This window comes from Podarcis vaucheri (assembly GCF_965113315.1).
Source record: "Podarcis vaucheri genome assembly, chromosome: 1".
NCBI classification, from domain to species: domain Eukaryota; kingdom Metazoa; phylum Chordata; class Lepidosauria; order Squamata; family Lacertidae; genus Podarcis; species Podarcis vaucheri.
This window is the reverse complement of record NC_138759.1, coordinates 50,628,718-50,650,931: the sequence shown is the minus strand read 5'-3', so window position 1 is coordinate 50,650,931 and position 22,214 is coordinate 50,628,718. Positions and strand designations below refer to the sequence as shown.

At 38.9% G+C, this 22,214-nt stretch overlaps 1 protein-coding gene across 21 annotated transcripts in view; it reads left to right on the top strand.

The window, feature by feature from the left end:
* The window catches only part of GPHN (gephyrin), a 241,340-nt gene that overhangs the window by 149,026 nt on the left and 70,100 nt on the right, over positions 1-22,214 (top strand). For 8 of the 21 annotated variants that reach the window (XM_082224534.1, XM_082224553.1, XM_082224548.1 and 5 more), the window contains 3 exons: positions 5,993-6,127; positions 19,055-19,111; positions 21,726-21,797. In XM_082224534.1, the coding sequence (XP_082080660.1) occupies positions 5,993-6,127; positions 19,055-19,111; positions 21,726-21,797 (264 nt within the window). The remainder of the gene's footprint in view (positions 1-5,992; positions 6,128-19,054; positions 19,112-21,725; positions 21,798-22,214) is intronic. The other 13 variants (XM_082224551.1, XM_082224554.1, XM_082224550.1 and 10 more) reach the window with 2 other exon arrangements.

Sequence of the window (22,214 nt, the reverse complement as noted above, 5' to 3'; positions counted from 1 at the left end):
CCAAAGGCTACTTTTGTGGGGAGTGAGGGGGTGTGATGACAATTTACTGTGCTTAGCCAGTCTTACCATCTGAAGCAGCGACCAGGTCTTTGATCTCAGCTGAGACGAAGCCCACTTCCACCCCCAGTTTTGTATCCTCTGCATCCGTATGCAGACAGTTACAGATAGAGGGAAAGGACTATCATACTGACACAGAACCTTCCCAGGAAATATATGTTTGATTGCAGATTTAAAGATGACTTCATTTTATCAGAACTCCCTTTATTTAGCTAATGCATTTCTATGAATCATTTCTATTAAACTTTCCTGAACTGCTGGTGTTAAAAAGCCATACTCAAGAGTATTTTTTATGCTGGATATCGCCCTCTGTTCCTAAAAAGGCTACCAAAATAATTTCGTTCTTGTGAACTGCAATTTTTAATTATATAAAAAGCATTATAACATGAAAGCTATTGAGCAACATCAGCCAATTTTTGCAATATTAACAATCTCTTGTGCCATCTGGTCTTAAATTCCATACTTCTTTAAACTTTTGTGATACACCTAGTTTATTTTTAAATAAGTGAAATTCTTCATGGTTTACTGTTGTTTTAAAGAAGCTTATTAAGTAGAAATGCTAAACTGATTTGTAGCAAAAAACTCCCCAAAAAAGTTCTATAGTACCATAGAGATTGTTATGGTCTAATTATGTAAAATGTGCCAGTTTCTCAGATTTAGAAGACATGAGGAAAGAATCAGTATGACCTTGGTCCACTCAATTCAGCAGTTAAGTATGTGAATAAACCATAGCTGTCAACATTTCCCTTTTTTAAAGGAAATTCCCTTATTCCGAATAGGATTCCTCTCAAGAAAAGGGAAAAGTTGACAGCTATGGGATAAACATAGCCTCAGAAAGAGATAACATCTTAAGGACTTTATTTTGTGGGTTAGTTTTTATTTTATACTAATCTTTGGATAATTTAGTAGCAGAAAAAATATGAAAGTGCATATTCGTTCAAGTTTGTCCTAGTATCTTCAGGTTCAATTGCTTGTAACAGTAGACCAAATTAATGTAATTAGGTTACTAGCCTAAGATGATAGCAAGAACATAAGAGGACCAGTCACTAGATGATTATGTCATGAAATTACTGGTTTTCTTTTACAATTTTCAAAGTTTTATATGATGGGGTTTTCCCAATGAGCTCTAGAGCAGGGGCAGGTAGGGAAATTGATCTGACCAGCAGGTTGGATCCAGAACTGGTCTAGCCTCTGCAGGCCACTTTTGACAGGTGACTGGGAAAAGAAATATAAAAGTCTTATGTGAACCTTATCTGCTCATATGAACCAACCTGGACCCTGCAGTCATCATCTGAGATCCCTCTATGAGTGCCTCCTCCATGAGAGGTTCAGAGGATGACAACATGAGAATGGGCTTCCCACTTGTGTAATGCTCTCCCCAGGGAGGCTTGCCTGACACTTCCGTTACATATCTTTAGGCGCCAGGCAAAAGCTTTCATCTTCTCCTAGGCCTTTGGCTGATTAAACCATCCAAGGCCTTTTAAACTGGAGTGGTATTCTTTTTGTTTGTTACTATGGTATGTAGGTTTGTGTTTTTATATTGCAAACCGCCCTGTGATCCTCAGATGTTGCTGGCATCCGTTTGTCTCAAGAGACAATAGAGTGCGCCGCTGGGACTGAAGTCAAACCACTAGAGAATTACAGCGTAGAGACCAGTAACTCATAACTGTTTCCTCCTGCATTGTGACCTATCCAGGACACAAGTGTGTATGGAAGTCCTGGGCTGCCCAGATGACAAGACCCCACTTTCAGCCTCATTGAGCACCAAGGGAAGTGGGCTGCAGGAGTTGCCAGAAGGAGGCATACAAGATGCCATCCAACCACCTTAGGGACTCCAGATTTGTGTAGCACTTACTCCTTAGCCTTGTCTTTTCGCAAAGATGTCCCACAACAAGCATGGATGTTTCCTTAGGGTTTACTCCCAAAACAAAGCCTTTATCATGAATGAGTATATCCACAAGGCACCAGAGGTTTAGGATCAGTGTTTTCCTTCTCCTAGATGGGCTACCTTCCCAGGCTGGCGAACCCCATCTGCCCCTCACTTCTACAACAGCATGTGCAGTAACTGCCTTATTGACCGTTGAACCCACTATTGGTCTTGTCCACACAATCTGCCAGAGCTAGTATTCATATGCAGGGAAGTCCTTAACTCACTGAGGGTTTGGGGCCTATTGACTACCCTCACCTGATTTAGCTGGCCAGTTGAAGCTGTTTCCCAGGGAGTGGCCACTGTTGCGTGCTGACAGCTTCTAGGAGCCGCTGGTGAGAGCTGAGTGCGGGGTAGAGACCAAAGGTGGACAAACTACACCACAAGGAGCACAAAGGAGCACACCAGACATACTACCCCCTCCCCTAATAACCCAACACTGGTATAGAAATATGATTGTGATGATGTGATGATGATGATACTGCAGGTTAGTTTTTATTTTATTTGATACTAACCTTACACTAATGACATCATACGACTCAAGTGATTAAACTTCAGAGTGTGCTCCTGATTCTTGCTTTGCAGCCCCAGCTTGAATTTAAACCATAGCTGCAAACTTTATTGCTTAAAGCAAGACTTTAAGCAAGGATAATCTTCCTTCAGGAGCTCCATTTGGTGCCATATTTCAAGCACTCTGGAGCTCTTAATTTGCAGCTGTGGCTTTACCTGCCTCACATCTGATATCATATGACATCAGTGTGGGGGGGGGGGAGCAGTGTGTGTGGCTTCAGGAGAAACAGCCAAAATAAAGCCAAATTTGAGCCATTGGCTAGAGGTTCCCCATGCATGCTCTAAAAATTATTTTGAAGTCATGCAGCTGGTGCTGCCACCATCTGCTTTTTGCAGATGGTTTTCTTCCTCAGTGCTTGTGCTAGCCATCTCACTTGTATTTATTGGGCAATAAACCATTGACTTGAAAACTCAGTGGTACATTATCCTAGAATATATACCTTAATGGAACAGAGAGGAAGCAGTGAAGTGGAGCTGAAAAGAGAGAGGTGTGAGCAGCTTATCATCCTGGGCAGAATCACTCTACCAACTGCTGAAAAAGTGGGGAGCATCTCATAAGAGAAATAGGGAAGACACCAGTTTCTTTCATGACCTAATTGACCATTTTAAAGGCTTTTATCCTAAAGTATGTCATTTGCTTCTATAGAGCAAACGTCTTAGTGTGTCTTCATCTCCATTCACTTGTATTAAACGGGTGCCTTATTTTCATGCCCCAAGGCTTAAACAGTGCTTCCCTTTTGAGTGCTTCTCTGTTAATTTCATTGTGCTAATTTCTTCCTCTTTTATCAGACATATTCTGCTGTTGCTGGTCACTTACTTGGCTTTCTTTCTAAAATCTCATTTATTCTCAGAATAACAGTAAAACTGAAATTTGGAATTAAAAAAAATCAGTAATGGCCACATGTAGATATGATTTTAGCTTGAAATGTAAGTATTTCTACAAATATAAGTGGCAAAAATGGGATAATTCAACAAACTTATAAAAGTCTAATAGGGTTTTTGTATTCTTAAGGGAAATTGAGAAAACCAGCTATGTGAGTTTACCTCTCTGAGCTGCCCAATACTGTGGAGTAGCCTAGGGAAAATATAAAAATGTCCCCTTACTCTCTGGTTTTCACAAACATCCATAAGGAACCTGTAGAAGATTTAGTCAGCTAACTCAAAATCATTGGAATATTTCCTCAGAGAATCAGAATACTGAGAGCAAAAATAGAAGAAATAAGAAGAAATCCATTTACTAAATTCATTTTTCACTAACTTCATTTCTTTAGATATTAACATATGAATCAGAAATCCCTGGCTAAATGCATTTTGAACAATGGAATTGTTTACAAACAAAGGTGCTTTTAGGATCTGAATACTACTGGCTTGGTTCCAGCCTTGCCTGCAGCAGAATTCCACTAATTGGGTGTTCCTACAGGTGGGGGCTTTTTTAATTATTCCTTCAGCCCACTGTGCCCCTCAAAAATATTTTCCATAAAGTGCAGGAGACCTTCTGGAACAGCATGGGAAGTGACACTGAGGTCTGCAGAAGGATGGAGAAATTGGCAAAAATCATGTCAATGTTTCTGCATTACAGGGGGTTGGACTAGAATATGACCCTAATTCCTTGGTTTATATCTCTCACTCACAATTTTTTGGCAATTGCTGTGGGGGTGCAGAGGGCAAAAAAATCATCCAGAGACAGTAGGGGATGGCAACCCCCTCAATAGGGGGGATCAGCCCCTTGCTTAAAAATATTGAGGGGGCTGAAGCCCCTTGCAACCCCTATACCCGGCGCCCCTGCCCCCCTCCTCTGCCCACCAAATTAAGAAAGGCAGCTTTTCCTATTTCTGAACCCCTGAATTGCACAGAAAAATAAAACACAGGCTTTCCCCACATTTCATCAGAGCATACAGATAGAAGAAAGGCTCTTCCCAGCCTCATATTTGTGTAAGAAATAAAAGCAGCCAAATTAGTCTTAAGTGAAACCATATCCCAGCCCATATACCAGTAATGTTCATTGCATAGTATGGGAACCCCTGTTGCCCTTCTGAATCCCTGACTGATCAGTATGGAGTCCATTGGTCACACCTGTTAGTCTTTCCTTTCTCCTCCAGGGACTCTTCTTCTTCCCATTGCTGTTTCATGGGAGAAGGATACCGTTATCCTGTTCAAGTGGTGGGGGGAATGCTGTGCTTCTGAGGCTTCATACAGAGGGACTGCTTGCTGATTTCCACAAGGGCAAGACTATGGGCTTGTCTGCATCAGAGTTTAGTGTATTTGTAGCTGTTTGCATTTACATTTAATATGTGTAGTATATGTGGTGTTACCCTCAAACAACATGAATATGCCTTCTCCCTGTAAATTTCAGTTTACCCTATATGGGGATAGTTTGATTTGGTGAAACTGAGCTCCAAACTGCTCCACACAAAGTCACAGACAATTTGTTTTTGTGGGTGGATCGATCATCAACTGCACATCTGCACCTTCAAGGGGAGTGCACCCCCATTAAGAACTGGTTATTCTGCCAGCTTCTGGATGTGGGAACCATCCACCCATAGCACTTCCTTTCTTTATAGATTGAGCTTCAGTTTTTTACGAACATTCAGTCCTTTACTACCTCCAGATCCTGGTTCAGGACTTCTTCTCCTGGTATTGATGGTATTAGTACTCATTAGTACTACTGGTACTGATGGCATTAGTACTAATTAGTACTACTAATTAGTACTAATACTAATGTTGGGAAATATATAATTATCATTATATTGGATTCTAAAAAGTCTGTTCTATTCTAAAAGGGGGTGAAGACAGGTTGTAAAAATTAAATTAAGAAGGGATCCCAAATGCACTGTAAAGAAATGGCTCATAAATATTTTTGAAGAGTTGAAGAACCAGAAGCTTATTATTCAAGCTCAGCAACTCCACTCTCAAGTTCAGCATGATGCTTCTCCACCCATTAGCTCTTCTCGGGGTAACTTCTCACTCCCTCACAATACTTTGAGCAACATGCTACCATTTTTCTTTAATTCATATAGAAATATACTCAGAGATGACAGGTATCAACAAAGGGAGCCCAGAGCCCTATGAGCAGGCGTTTGTGTTGGAGAGGATGCGAGCCCTAACCCCAAGACTGCCCAGTGCCCCCCACCCTGATTACCAGGAGGGAGGAAAATGATAATCTGCTCCATAGGAGCCAACTCCTAGGTGCCATGGGGGCTTCGCTCCCCCCAAAAAAAGTTTTGAAGGGGCTGGGGCTCCCCAAAGTTGACGGGCATTGCGATTTGTATGATGTCTGTGCACTGCATCATGTGATTGGTTAGGCAGAGTGAGGCTTACCTGGGCCCCCACAATATTTTATTCAAGTTGGCACTATAGTCTATTTTGAATATAAATATTTTGATATTGAGCCATTTTATAATGCAGTGTGAAATTAACTAAATTTATTTTTATGCTTAGATTCCAGATTCCATCATATCTCGTGGTGTTCAGGTGCTTCCACGAGACACGGCCTCACTTAGCACTACCCCTTCAGAATCTCCTCGTGCACAGGCCACCTCTCGCCTCTCCACTGCTTCCTGCCCAACACCAAAAGTAAGTACTGGGCCTGTCCAATATTCATGGGATGTGTGATTTGTCTGGTTGATAAATGCCTTCTGCTGCTCGCATGGAAACTTACTCTGTGGAGACTGATAAATGTGTGAAAGATAGTTCACTTGTACATGCATTGCTGTCCAAGCAATAGTGTGAAAGAAGAAAGAGGGTATGAACGTTCTTAGATTAAATGGCTGCTGTTCTTTTGAACCACTGCCGTTAAGCCTGCAATTCTTATATCTAAAAGTGCTTGTCTGTTCTCTATTGCAATACTAGTCATGAATCCCTTACAGTGTTTTATTCCCCCAGGAAAGTGCAGTTAACCCTGCCCCTGAATCAGTAGAACTAGACTAATAGTATGCTTTCTGCAAAAACATTTGTGACTTCTTGATCTGTGGCATTTCTCTGCCTCAGCATCATCTTAGCATATTTAAAACACTTTCAAGCCAAACAATGTTTATTTAACTTGGATACTTGCTGCCTTCTCTTTGGAAATTCTAAATTACATAGAAAGAAAGTTTTAATGCCAACCTTTTAGACTACTAGTCAGTATTTTAGGTATTATTTCACACTGGTTTTACTTATGCAGGTGATCCAATATGTTTGGTATAACACTCAATGTGTGATATATTTGTAGCAAAGTTCGGCAACTAGCAAGAGCAGTAAATATATAATTTATTTTAGCAAGTGAATTCCTCATCTGTATTCAATTGGTACATATCATATCAAAAAGCTTTCTTTCTGACTTGTTGAATATTGCAGTGTTTAATAAAGGAAATGGTAAAAAGTAATCCATCTTATCTAATTGATTGTGGTTCCCAGATTCTTAAAATGATTGCAAGTGTCTGGCAGTTAACTTTTTTTGCCAAATTTATTTATTTTGTATCAGCAAGTCATAGTAACATACCCAGCCACTGACTTATCTTTGTTTCAATGTTTTGGCATTTAATACTGATTGCATGTCTCTGTTAAAACAGATTAGAGGAATTGGTGGACAATATAAAATGGGTTTCCTAAAGAAGCTTGTTGGAACTTTAAATTGCACTTGAATTTGTTTCTTTCATCAGCGGGGTTCAAAATAAACTGAGACATACTTTGAAATACTATTATTGGGGGAAAACCTGGAAGTTTATTAAACTTGAGTGAACAAGATAAGTAAAAACTATAGGCTCAGTTCTTGAGGTCTGTGCCTTAATTTCTCTGTGTAGAAAAACATGTTGATACAAAAGGTGCCATTTTTAGAAGCTGAGTTTAAGCAGAATTTTAATGTTTCAAATTCCTTTTGTCAGTTGTTGCTATGCAGAGATACACTGAAGTTTTTCAGCTGGAGAAGCTGGATATTCAGCCTTGAACTTTCTACATGCAGTGCATGTAATACCAATGACCTAAGGCCCCACAATTTTTGATACCACATGGTTCCAGTTTTCCTTTCCCTCCAATTTCCCAGCAGTCTCTAAATCTATATGTCTCTTACTGCTCACCAGCCACTTCCAAAAGTTCCCAGAGCCATCTGTAACCACATGTGCATGCCCAGGCCAAATAGCAGTGCTGGATTGGACAGCTTGGAGAATTACAAGTGGCTATCTGCTATCAGATCCCCTGTGTTGACTTTTAACCTATTATGCTGGGGAAAGGGAGAGGAGATGCACAGATTGCATTTAGGCTTTGGTGCAAGAAGATCCATGACTCAAGGGTTCTGTTATTCACTGAGTTAGAGCAGTGAATACTTTATAGAACATTTTATATCTTACTATATCAGCACGGTGTGTCTGGGGGCCATGCCTTCTCTTTACCAGTACCTAATAAAAGGTGACTGAAACCTTCCAGGTTTCAATTATTTTTAGACTATTGAGAAAAAACAAACCCTTCAATGCCAACATTTGGATTGTTCAGAAAAGTTTGGGATTGTTATTTTTTATCCTTTGAAAAGCTCTAGCACGTTGTAACTATTATTGTTAAATAAGCTCTGAATTATCCTGCTATTGCTATAGATAGGCTAACTTACTTCCTGACATACGTTAATACTACTAAGCGAACCAATGTTGTGATGATGTACTGCTTGATTTTTATGACATTAGAGTGTAAGTTAGAGAATTCCATTAAGCATTGTTTGAATGCTAGAACATTCCTTCCTTCCTGCTCATACGGAATTTGCACTGGATAGTTTGGGATTTTTTCAGGTTCTATCTTGTTAAATGAAATTTAAATAGTGTCCACTTTATATGTCAGAGGAAAATTATTAGATTTCAAATGTCTGGAACTTTTTTACTGGTTTCATTCCTCTTTTCAGAGAAAACCTGTATAGTAAAATTTAATCAGGAGTGCTGGAAAAAATGCATCATGATTTCTTTACGAAATTCTATCTGGTTTATAATTTGATGCACTATACTGTTTTCAAAATTACATCTTGGAGAGATACTTGTAACCTAATTAAAGCTGCATTCTGAGTAAATGTCAAAGTTTTAGCATAAACACACACATATCTATATTATAGCTATCTATCTATCTATCTATCTATCTATCTATCTATCTATACACACAGAGAGATACAGAGTTGGATTTAAGGGAGTGTGCTGGGTACAGAGCCTCAGGGATGCTATGATGTAGTGTGTGCACACACACACACCATATATATATATATATATATATATATATATATATATATATATTTGCTTTCGTAGATTTTCACGGGTACAGGAATGCAGGTTTTGGTGTCTTCGGGTGTCTTCCCGTGTAAGAGTCGGGGTGTCTGGGCGACGTTTCGACGAGGTCTCACTCGTCATCTTCAGGCTGGTGCTTCAGGCTGGTGCTTTTTGTGTGTGTGTGTATATATATATACACACACACACACACACACACACACATGTAATATTTTATCTTACTGGCATCCCATGATATTAAAAAATGACTGCTTTTAAGAGAAATCCCTTGTTAATTTTGATAGGTGAATTTAATATATTTTGGGGGTTTTGTTTTTTGCTTATTGTAGTAGCTAGGTCATTAGTAGTGTGTCGGCCAGCTCACTCATGCAAACAGGATGCTCCCCCCCTTCCCCCCCTTTTGTGCAATCTCTCTTGATTGTCCCTGGTACAGAAGCACATGGAGAAATGTCACTGTGACCTGAGCTCTAAATACATATAGCCAGCAGTAGAAGGCAGTCATTTTCACTATCATGTCAGGTTTTTGTCCAGCAAGTATTCTCAGAGAAATCGCTGCTTACCACTGCTGGCTGTATCTGTCTGCAGCTCTGTACATGCTGTTGTATCTCTCTTCCATTTCACACTCAAGGGTTGATTGGGAAGAATTGTATGGAGCAACGGAAAGCAGACCGCTTCCGTGTATAAACTAGCCCTGAGATCACTTTGACTTGTTAGCTTGAACTCGTTGAAATTGCATTTGCCAGACATCTTTGAAATACATCCTGATAAATAAAATAGCATGAAATCTAAAGTAGAATTGCTGGCAATGGTAGCCAAAAACAGGGGGAAATTGTAGCAGGCTTTGAAGGGTTAAGCATTTCCAACAAAGTGTCTTGCTTTCCATTTCATTGCACCAGTTTTAAGTGAGTATAGCTATTCTTCAGTAAGACTAGGAAAAATAAAATGGGGAATAATGTTCATTATGACTAAGTCTCTTTCTTTACTGTTAAATATTTGTACTATGGCTTACTTATCTAGCCAAAGGCTATATCTAATTCTTATTTCAGAGAGCATGATGGGGAATTTAATTTGCTGAAGATTAAATTTCTCATCCTGCTGCTATCCTAATTTTAGATATAAAATGAGGAGCGGAGTTTGAAAATGATAATCACTAACTAGGTCAAAGATTTTAGTCTTTGTAAAAAATATATCCTTTGTTATTCACACATCTCTTGTCAACTGATCCTCTCCCTACACCAGGCAATGTGACCTCTGTGCAAAAAACTGGACAGGTTACCGAGAATCAATCTGCTAAAAATGGTGCAGAGACTTTGTGCTTTCTAATCCAATTTCTTGTTAACTAAACTATTTTGGTCAAACTATTTTATCTTTTCTCATGATGAACTATTGAAAAATTAAGATATTTGGTAAATGTAATAAATAGTGAAGTCTTGTAAAATAACCCAAAGATACAGAGAATTCTTGCTAAAAAGGGAAATACATCAATTGGCAGAAGACAGCTGAACATTTAGACATTAACGTGTTTTAAGGGGCAATAAACATGACCATAAAAAGTGCAGAATGACAGAAAAAACCATATTCTGTCATAAAAAACATGAAAAAAAGACAAGAGCCTTAAATAGGAGCTGGAGCTGTGCCACAGTCACTAGTTCTGCTTTCCATGAAATTCTCTGAATATGAAGGGACCCAACTCGTCTTAGCAGCTATTGACTCCAGTGGAGCAGAGGCGGCCATGGCTCTACTGAAACTTCTGAACTGCTGTTCAAGCTCAGGCCCAGGGGGTACTGGCACAATGGGCTCCTCTTGTACAAGTGCTTCTGGTTTAGTATGTACATCCAGGGCCACTGGCCCTGAGGGCAATTCCAACTCCAAATCCTCAGACTCATCCCCTGAAGAATAATCCGACCCTAGGATTACAACGCTGCTTATGGAAGCAAAAACCCAGTTAAAAAATAAAAGGCAAAAGCTTTTTGTTTTGTTTTTTACATATACAGTAAGGTAAAGGTAAAGGGACCCCTGACCATTAGGTCCAGTCGTGGCCAGCTCTGGGGTTGCGGCGCTCATCTCGCTTTATTGGCCAAGGGAGCTGGCATACAGCTCCAGGTCATGTGGCCAGCATGACTAAGCCACTTCTGGCGAACCAGAGTAGCGCACGGAAATGCCATTTACCGTATTTTTCGCTCTATAACACGCACCCGACCATAACACGCATGTAGTTTTTAGAGGAGGAAAAACTGTAGGCATGCCACCCATAGGCATTTCCTCCATAACACGCACAGACATTTCCCCTTACTTTCTAGGAGGAAAAAAGTGAGTGTTATGGTGCAAAAAATACGGTACCTTCCCGCCGGAGCGGGACCTATTTATCTACTTGCACTTCGACGTGCTTTCGAACTGCTAGGTTGGCAGGAGCTGGGACCGAGCAACAGGAGCTCACCCCGTCGCGGGGATTCGAACCACCGACCTTCTGATCGGCAAGTCCTAGGCTCTGTGGTTTAACCCACAGCGCCACCCGCGCCTAATACATATACAGTAGTTTTGCCCAAAATTTCATTTCAACTTAGAGGAACTCCCTGGAGGCATTTCTGCCAGTCTCCCGTTCTCTGGGCAGTCAGCGCTCTCTACTGTTCAGTCATGCCTGATCCAGACTATTGCTTTGGCCAGGAGGTCTCTCCCATTCATCTCCAGGCAGAGGAACAGAGTTTTAAAAATGTATTTTCTTAGTAGCCCTAGCAGTTTTACAGGTTCCAGCCTCCTCCTGTTGTCATGATGGCAGTCCCACCAATCAGAACACAAAAATTAGCGTACAGCCATAGGCACAACATTAGTAGGTCTGCCTCCGAGTAGATTTAGTAGACCTGTCAGAGCATGCTCAGAGCTAGGGGCGCTTGTATTTTTTAAGGCCATCCCTCCTAGCATATTTTGGTAATCAGGGAGTGTTTGCTACTTTGTTCTTTCCCTTTGGTATTAGTTTTGTGATGCTAAACTATATAAACCCATGTCCTTTACTTTGTAATAACAATGTTTTTACTGCATATTAAGTAGCAGGCATTTTTAAGGCTCCAAAGGTATTTTTTACAACTCTCCTTTCTTTTGCACTTACCTTGAACCAGTAGGGATTGACTAAAGCTGACTGATAGAACATTGTTTGCCCCTTTTTCATTACTTATTTTGATTCTACGTTGGCTATCTAGACTAGTATTTTTCTTCCAATCACCCATTTTGGATATCTGAGATTCATCTCTCCGTATCTAAACATTATGACTTGGTTCCTATGTTCTCATTAGCAGATCTCCACTTGATATGTTGCTGTTAGGAGGAAGGGAGATTTTGCCAATTCCCCCGTAGCCCCTTAAGATTCTGCTCTAGTGTTGGGGATGCTCCAGATCAGTATGGGAGGTGGGGGGGGCAGCAGGAGGAAGAGGTAACCAATGAAAATCACCTCCCCAGTCCCCACCATCACTGAGAGCAAGAGGGAGCCTCATCTGGGTCACATTCCTTCCATGAATGGGAGGTGCTCTTCTGTTTCAGAAGGGCAACTTAAGATTTTGTCCATATAATATAATCATTAAGTTTACAAAAATGGGTATATATCATCTTACTTATCTTGTGGAGTTGTTACTACTCTTCTTTATTTATTTTTCATCCCTGACCATTAGCCATGCCAACTGGGACTGATGGGAGTATAAGGCCATAGGCATCAGGAAGCACCACATTGGCTACCCCTACATTCTCTTCAAGTCATAAATCCATGTGTGCATCATGGTATTGACCTACCCTACCATTAGGTAACTGAGATTTAAAAGGGATTACATGCATTAAACAGGCTGACTTCTATGTGGGTCACCACTGTGAGATGACTACAAATGACCATGTTAAAATGGAGAAAAAGTGTTGCTTCAACATTGGGCCATCCAGCAGTCAGATTAAAAAAATCCATGCTGTTATATTTTGCACATACTGCTCTACAAATGATTTTAACTCTGCAACACTCTGCAGGCACATCTTACTCAGTAATCTCACAGTCTAACTAAATAAATATAGACTTTTATTAGGTCTATGTGTCCCTTTTTTGAGATCCAGGTTCTGACCATGCTTACCTTTTATTATTATTATTTTATTATTATTATTTATTAAATTTCTATATCATGCTACATCCATAGATGTATGCTTTCATAACCTCTATGATTGACTGCTGCAATGTGCTTTATGTGGGGCTGTCCTTGAAGACAATTCTGGCGTTATGGCTTGCACAAAATGCTGCAGATTGCTTTTTGATAAATTTTGGGAGGCAAAAGCATCCAACCAGGTCGGTGGCAGCTGGACTGACTGCCTGTCAGCTTCCACACATAATTGTATGATGCTAAAGTGTAGCTTTCTTAAGATTTTCACACACTGGAAATAATGTACTTAAAAGAGTGTCTTGCCTATTCTGAGCCTCCATTCTGGGTACAGTAAATCAGGCCCTGTACATGGCTTCACTATATGAGGTAGAAACCTTTGTTGAGCTTAACTCAGAGCCTGAATCCTGCAAACATTATTGGGGTCCTTGAAAATTCTCTTCAGACCTGTACTGGTATTCAGGAGGCATACTGTGTCCAACAATGGAGGTAGAACATAGCTGTCATGACTAGATATTATTATAGTAGTATTATCCTCCATAAATTAGTCTAAAATAATCCATATTGGTGGCTACCACTATGTCTTGTGGAAGGAATTTCTTTCTTTTTTCTGTCCTGAATCTTCCAAATTCTGCTTCATTGGATGGCCCCAGGTTCTAGTATTTTGAGAGAGAAATTTAACCCAAACTACTCTCTACAGCTTGCACAAAACAGAACACTTATTTATTTTGGAAGGCTTTGGACTGTTGAGGCATTTACAGACAGTTTTGGATTTATTTGATTGCTGCTAAGTTTTATTGAGCTTTTTGGACTTTGTGTTGTATGCTTAATTATTGTTCTTGTGTTTGTTATATATTAACTGATTTGAGTGTTGGGAAATATGTATATGAATATTTTAAAGAATTTCTAATAGAATTTTGTTTTAAAGGTAAGAGATTTCCATAGCTATAATATGGAAAGCCTAATGTTTTATATACATGAATAATGTTATATTTCATTTTATATTAAGGGATAATAAATAGAAATTGGGTATTTTATAGGTTATTTTAGACCTTTGATCTAGAAGCACAAAACCAACTAAGTAATCTTTTAACATACATACTTCTTTGAATCTTTTTTTTTACAAATAAATTGTTTTCTATTTTAAATTGAATAGATAGAAAGTGTGAGTTGTGTTTCACATTCCCTAAAGATGTTTTCAATTATTGTACTGCATTCCTGTTTTATATCTGAGAACTTGAACAGGTGTCCAAAGTGTGCACAAATTTGATGGGAAATGCTGGCAGTAGAGATGTATACTTGATTATGACTGCCTAGCCATATGATTAAAAATGGTTGATAATGTATAATATGAAATCACCTGATGGGATATTGATTTCAATAGGATTTAAGTGTCATTTACTTAATTTTGATAAGGGCTCATGGAATGGGTGCAGACTTAGTTATGCTTGGAGCAGTAGTGACCAGGGAGGCAGCGCCAGTGGGGCACCATTACCCTCCAGGCACAGTGGGTCGCTGACACTTACCGAGAGGGTGTGGTGCATGATGGCGGAGGCAGTCTGATATTCCTGCTGCCACATGCTGAACCGGGCCAAGCTCCTCCCCTCTCCCTCTCAGTAAGCTCCAGCAGCCCACTGTGTCAGTAAGCCATGTTATTGACTGCTGCTGGCTTAGAATGGGCACACTTAAGTCATTGAGACTTAATGAAGTCTGACTGTATCAGAATTATGAGAATGCATATTGTCCCTTTAGTTTTCAGAAGTCTGCCTTTAACTTCTGCATACCTGTGTCTCCTTTCAGAAAAGTTTTCCTTTCAGTGTAATTATTTTTTTATGAAAACTGAACTATAACACCATTTTTATGTCTTGGAATGGAGATAGTAAACCCTTCAAGAGTCCCTATTTTCCAGGGACATCCCTGATTTAGAGAAGCCGTCCCGGTTTCTGATTTAATCCTGGAATGTCCCACTTTTCCTTAGGATGTCCCTATTTTCATTGGAGAAATGTTAGAGGGTATGGAGTTATCCACCCCCCGAGCATGCTGAAGGCAATCCTGTATAGGGAAGTTATTTTATGTTTAATGTTTTATTATGTTTTTATATATGTTGGAAGCTGCCCAGAGTGGCTGGGGCAACCCAGTAAGATTTGTGGGTTGTAAATAGTAAAATTATCATTATGGAATGGGATGTCCCTATTTTCATTGGAGAAATGTTGGAGGGTATGAGGTAGTAGAAATGCGTGGGTGGCATAACAAAACATTAAATTTCTTAATGATTAAAATATACTTATAATTTATGACATAGCATAACAGCGTTTGCTCTCTTTGAGAAAGATCAGTTTCTAACTTAATAAACCAGAGATTCTATACTAATTTTTTTTTCTAGAATTATTTTCCAAGTGGTTACTTCCATTAAAATTACTTCTTGACAGTTTTTAAAGCTTGGCCATATGTTTGAGGCTTTCTTATCCATTGCTAGCATTCATGTACTAGCAGTTTTATTTAGATTCATGGCTTTCCTTACCCCATGGTATCAATATTAATATAGCTCAATATTTATATGTTTGTATAGGTTGATCATTCTCTGACCACAAAACTCATCTACATACTTCATCTAGTTTAGATACAGATGAAGACACTCTAACCCCCATCGTGGAGATATGCTATGTACAAATTGTCTGCCACAAACAGCTCCAACACCATTGGCACTAAAAGAACCATAACAAATACCGGCAGCTACCCTGAGTCATCATTTAGGATACCTTCAACAGTCTCCCTTTTTCTGAACCTTCTTGTTTGTTTTGGACTTCACATAACAAAAAAACAAAACTTCACAGGCCATAACCTTCATTTTTCAAAAGGGTTTTTTTTTGGGGGGGGTGGGGGAGCATTTTACAGAAAGAGTTATTGAATAAAAAACTACTTCAGGAAGAGTATTTTCTACTCCATTCCAGACCTCAGATGCCTCAATAGATTCATACTACTTTTGGCAAAAGTGTGAAAAATATCCACAAAGTTTTGGTTGCTCATTTATTCAGCGATGATAAAAGAGTGTTTAGCTCAAAATTTTGAGCACCTGAGATGTTTCTGATTCATTGTTATTAACTACCGCTGTATGCAGGGTGCTTCTTAATTTTTCTATAGTCCTAAATTTCTTCATCAAATGTTTGGGCTCACAGCTACAGCCCCAAGTTAGCAAAAAAACCTGTGAAAACTTTTACTTCCAAATACTTGTGACGCTTGAGGCTGGTCTCAGAAATATATTCTGCTGCATATTCACCATCAGTTGCCTATTTGTATTTCCTGGGCTGTGCAAACTGACTGCTAAGACATCTGTAGAATAAAATATACATTCTCACAGATATGCTTGCTTTCCGTTCACCTCAGAGCTGCTTATGAAACAAAAGTGTGTGTCTGAAGATTTCCTTCAATCCTATCGAATAATGACTTTTCCTTACTTTTCTCTCAGTCAAATTTTCCCTGTATTAGTAGAGGATTTAAAGCAGAGATAAATCAGGGAGAGGGAGTGGAGTGTTATAACCTTTCACTGCTTGCTGTTTTCTCTTCTTCAAATCCTCCTGGGAAACTGCTTTCCCAGTTGCTAGATTCTAGGAAAGCAGATTGGAGTTATCAATTCACCACCATCCCTCAGTCCACAATACACTGTTCTGGAGCCTCTAGAGTCTAGAGGCAGGTTGGGGGAGCTGCAGATGAGGCAGAATTCTGCGCATGCGCTAGCAGAAGAGGCATCTTTTGGATCCCAGCCAGAAATGTCCCTGTGCCTCAGCGCTGGAAGCCCTGTGCCCTATATTTGTTCTTGATTGTGTAATACAGTGAAACATTGTAACAGTTTCAAAAATTGTTATCTAGTAGTAACAAGTTTAAAATCATTTCAAAGAAGATAAAATAGTAGAAAAACATGGCATTTTTAGATTATTGTGTTCAAAAAATAATAATACTTGATTTGCTGTACATTTCCTTTTTGTTAATAATTCAGCTCCTATTGGAGGAATTATTCCCATTATTTAATATAAGAGAAATTGATTAGTTAGGTACTTTTAGGAATGCAATCTTTAGACTTTCTTTCAATATTTTGAATTGATGTTGATGTCTGTATCTTCTCTAATGTTGAACCTCCAGTGCAATTGCCTGTATTTTGGAGCCTATATAAAAACTCCTTTACTTCATTTACCCCTCCCCCTTAGCTCTTGTTGTATGATCTTTTTCCTCTTTCTTTGCTTTTCACTCCCCGTTGTTTATTATTCCAACCCACTGCATTTTGTTATCTGCTTTATTATGTTACCTGACTTCCACTTTTCCTGTTATATAGTTTCGCCTGTTTTATTTCTCTGACCTAGGTGCTTAGCAAACATACTGTCTGAATTCCTTTTTGAGAAGAAAATATTGCAACAAGCCTTTTCACTTGTGGGTTTCTCATTTTCTCTTATATCTTTTCTGCTTACACTTGTATGCATTCTATGAATTTCTAATCAAAACACTTGCGCAATATGCCATTTTAATAAATGGGGAATTAAGGCACAGAAATATTAAGCCTCTAGCTCAGGGCTTTCCAAACTGTGCGTTTGCGACACATTAGTGTGTCGGCTGCAGTGTGTAGGTTTGTCGCACAAACGCTTCCCATGCTCCTCCCAGGGTTAATTTAATCTCTGGCTTGCTAGTAAAACTGATTTACTGTGTCGTGAAATGATGCATGTCTAAAAAGTGTGTCACCAACATGAAAAGTTTGGAAAGGCCTGCTCTAGCTCAAGGTTAGAGAGGTAGTCTTATGACCTATTGACCTGTTGGATGACCAGCGTCTGCAGCTAACTACTTGTTAGCCAGCCAAATGACAAGAGATCTGCCCAGCCTTTTACTATGTCTGAAAATGTGCACTTTACTTTGAACCAATTGGAATCTTCCATATTGTCAAAATGAGTTACCTTTTAAGACTGTCTATTATTGGATGACATAAAATAGTGTCAGCTCATTTTTGCAAGGGAATTCTGCTTTTGCAACAGAATTCCTTCCCAACCCCCTGTGTATTCCATAAGTCTGCTCCAGAATGTTGAGGAAATTTCTGGAGCAGGGTGGGTGGGGCCTGCAGGAAAGAGGCAAGGAGAAGAAGTTCAGAGGAGCTTCTTTGGGGGGCCTTTGGTGGTGAGGAGGGGAGATAGAAGTCCTGTTGCATCTAGTAGAGCAGCATGGGATATTATGTATTCCTAGTATTGCCTATTTGTTATCCAGTCCATTCTAGTAGGAACCTTTTCCATTATTTACACAAATTTAAATGTTTCATCTGAATCACATACAAAACTTTGGACTTGATATTATTTAGTAAGCTTATTTACCATTTTTATAAAAATATAAATGATAAAAATGAAGATTCTTTAGTGTATAACTTTTTTCTGCTTACTTTTAAATTTTCTTCCTAGCAATATGAAAGCTTGATAAGCAGTAGCTACAGAACTGTTTCTTCATTCCTCTGCACAATACAGAATTACCGTAACATAAGCAAGGAAAACAACAAGGAGGCTCGTATTGAAAGCAAAACTAAGACGTGTCTTGGCTATTGTTAAGTTGCTGTTGGTATGGCATTAAAATTTTCTGGCTGGGCAGCAAAATTATTTAATTGGGAACTAAGGACTGTGTCTAATATCCTAATTTCTTTTAACATGGGGCAGCTGTATATAATTCTGCCAGTTATCACTAATATTTCGCAGGGCTGAAAGCTTTGCAATACTCATGTCTCTAATTTGTGTGCTTGACACTCTTCAACCATCGCACATAGCACAAGTTCACTGACCTGGCTTAAAGACAAAGACATTTGTCCTATCTTTGTGTCAGTACTTCATTCGTCATGAACCAAATCCAGGATTTCAAATATATTATGGTTTATGTATTTTTAAAAATATTAGTAACAACTATCGCATGCACACTTTCAGTACTGAATCCGTAATTAAAGAGAAGAATTCAGCAAACGAGTCATAATGTGATCCAGAAATAAGAGTCTGTGTCCTTGTTCCCTAGAAGTGTGTCAGAAAGTCAAATTGATGTCTTGCATGCACTGCTAACTGACTGTGTGGAAATTTTTTTAAGTTCACTTTTTTCTTTATTCTTCTGTCTTTTTTATCCATCTTCCCCCATTGTAGCAAATTAGACGCCCGGATGAAAGCAAAGGAGTTGCTAGTAGAGTTGGATCCCTCAAAGTAAATATGTTTCTAACTTTTATTTTGCAAGTTTTCTTCTATAGCCTACACTTTTATTTTGGAGGGAGCGGGGAGGGGAGGCAGAGGGTGGGGCTATTATCTTTCTCACCATTTCATTGTTTTTATTTCAGTGTTTTTATCACTGTTGGATCACATTTTGTTTGTTTCTGTGCTACACAAGAGCCACCATAATGCAGTTAGCCGAAGGCAAGTTGCCAAGTGCCTAGCTCTGGATGTTACTACGTATCAGGGGCGGGGGAATAGCCGAAGTTTCCTTAAGAAGCCTACCATTTGTGAATAATCAACACTTCTCTGATAGATGGCAAGAATAAAATTATGTTCATGCTACATTTATATAAAAACAATGACACTTTCTTCTCTTTTAAACCACTTAGTGGCACTAAAATGGCTTAGTTTCATTTATTTAAATAGGATAAGGTTGCTTAGATTCAAGTTTTGTCGTTTAAGTGATTTGTGGATGAAGTCAGATTAAAACATGCAGTTTTCCTGTTTGAAATGTAAGATTGTTGATTGACTTCTCAGTTTTTACTTTATACTTTAAAAATACTCATTTTGTAATCAAATTAGCTGAATTTGTTGTGTGTATATATGCTTAAGAAGAGTGAAAATGGGAAATATGGGGAGAGAGATCTTGTGAGACATTTCTGAATAACAAGGCTGTTAAAATTACTGCAGGGCTAGGCCCCCTTTACTGCCTCCTTTGTTCATTTTAAAGAATTACACAAATGTCTGGTGAGCTGGATCCATGCTAAGTTAGTGGCCTTTTGATTTCCACTGAAATCAAAAAGACTTAAATCAAGGCTAACTTTCCCCATTCGTTTTAATGGGAACTAAGTGCAACTAATTAAGTCAAAACTGTGGCAAAATCAGTCAGCTTCCTAAAGCAGTTTCCATCTATAGTTTAGAACATTGAGTTCCAAGATTATTATTTAATCTGCCCTGGCCCATACAGTCTTCTGAGAGATGCTGTTATGTTCTTTAAAAAACACACGTAAAAATCCAGTTTATGAACATGTTTTGAACACATGGCATGGCATAGGTTACCTTGTTAATATTTAGCAATAATTGTGGCCTCTCGTTTTTAATCCTTGCACTATTTCACTTCTCACTTCAGTTGTTTTTTGCACCACATGAAGCACTCATTTTCTTTCTTTATTCTGCACTCTCCTTGCCAATCCTGCCTTCTCAATTTTTTTCAAAAATATATTTTGTGTTTGTGTGTGTGCGTGTGTATCACCTTTATTCCAGGACAAGCCATCCTCTCTTTTCTCTTAATACCGCTCTATACAGCTGCTCCGTGTGAAAGTGTTGTTGCACTGAGCATAAACAGGGGGAAGGGAAAAGTGTAATTATGCACCTATTTCCCATATTCAATTCCATACAATTGATTTCATAATGGAAAAAAGGAAAAAGTTGCTATTACGCTTGTGCCAATGATGCTGAAAGGCAACTACAACATTCCTCACTGTCTTTCTGTGAGGCTGATTTCCCCCCTTTTTAATTTATGGTTGTGGTGCAGTCAAAGATATACTTTGCATTGTTGGATACTTTTGCTGCAGTGGACAGAACAAGTTTCAGTCCACGTTTAATGGAAAATAAAAATAGCCATTGAAAATATATGTACATAATTAACTGTGAATCCAGCTTTCAAATTGTATTCCAAAAAAATAAGATCTATCCTTACCGCAAACCTGTATGCAAGATTTGTAAGTTTATACTTGAATAAATGCAGCACTTTGGGTTTTGAATTCAGTGGATTGGATCCTAAGATCAGTGAAAAGAAGGAAGCTCTTAGAAGGAAATTTTGCTATTCCCTCCCCACCACAGCCAACTGCTCCTCCCCAGGCCCTTCCAAGGGAGGGAGAAAGGGAGGGCAGCCTCAAACCAGGCATTCATAAAAGGTGTGTCTGCCTGGTTTTGAGATGATCCCATCCAGCAGCCTAATGTTCCACATTGGAGAGTTTGTTCAGAGGTTCAGACTACTGCAGCAGAATGAGGAGATGGTAAACTTTCCTTCTGTGAAATCCCATGCATTCACTTATCATTGGATCCAAGTTCATTTACCCCGTGTCTTTTGAAATTTAGGTCATCTTTCAAAACCTACTGATACTTTCGTTAGATTTCTTAGTTCAGTACTCTACTAAATATAAGAATTGTTGCTGTTAGCGTTCAGCAGTAGCCAATTTTGGCATCAGAATGGGCTATGAACATTTAGAAATTGCATGGAAGACCCAGTTTTTGGTACTTTGCCCACTGAAAACAATCTACAATATTTCAGCACTCTCCTTGCTACAAACAATGCTTAAAATTAGGGAGTTTGCTAAAGGCAATGATCACTAAACAACCTGTATTTACTAACTGAACTAACTTTTACATGTTGAAAAAATAATTGCTGATTTAACCAAATGAGTTGCTTTTCTTGTCAGAGTATATGGAGCATATATTTGTGTTGATAAAATGTTTGATGTATTGCAAAGGCAGTGAGAAATGTGTTGCGCTATGATCTTATCTTTTTTATAAAAAGAATGGAAACAACAAACATGAAAAGAGAATAGGTATAATTTTCAATTCATTTTCTGATGTTTACATGTAGCTCCATCGAAAGCTGGAGGAGCTCAGAGATCACCTAGAAGGAAATGTCAAAGGATGCTCTCTCCGAGTAAATGTACGATTTCACTCGGTGATTTGTTTTTTAAAAACTTCCGTTGGCTGGTAACACCAAATCTGATTGGTTTGTCCTCTCATCCCCATCTTTTTTCCCTTTCTCTCTTTTCCCTTCTTCTGTTTCTTTTTCTAGCTGGGGTTTCATTCAAATATCCATGAAAATTTGGCATAATTTCACAGGGTTTAATTTAAGAGAAAACCCTAATATGCATTAAATATTAAGTAAATTTTGGGCTTTCCCATTGAACAACAACAAAAAATCCTTTCCAAAATTAAACCATCACCTGAAGTCATTTCCTAATTGCAAAGCAAGTTTCAAGGCTAGGGTGGCTAACTTGTGATCCTCCTGCAGGTTGTTGGACTAGTGTTCCCATCATTTCTGACTATTGACAATGGTGGCTGGGGTTGCTAGAAGCTG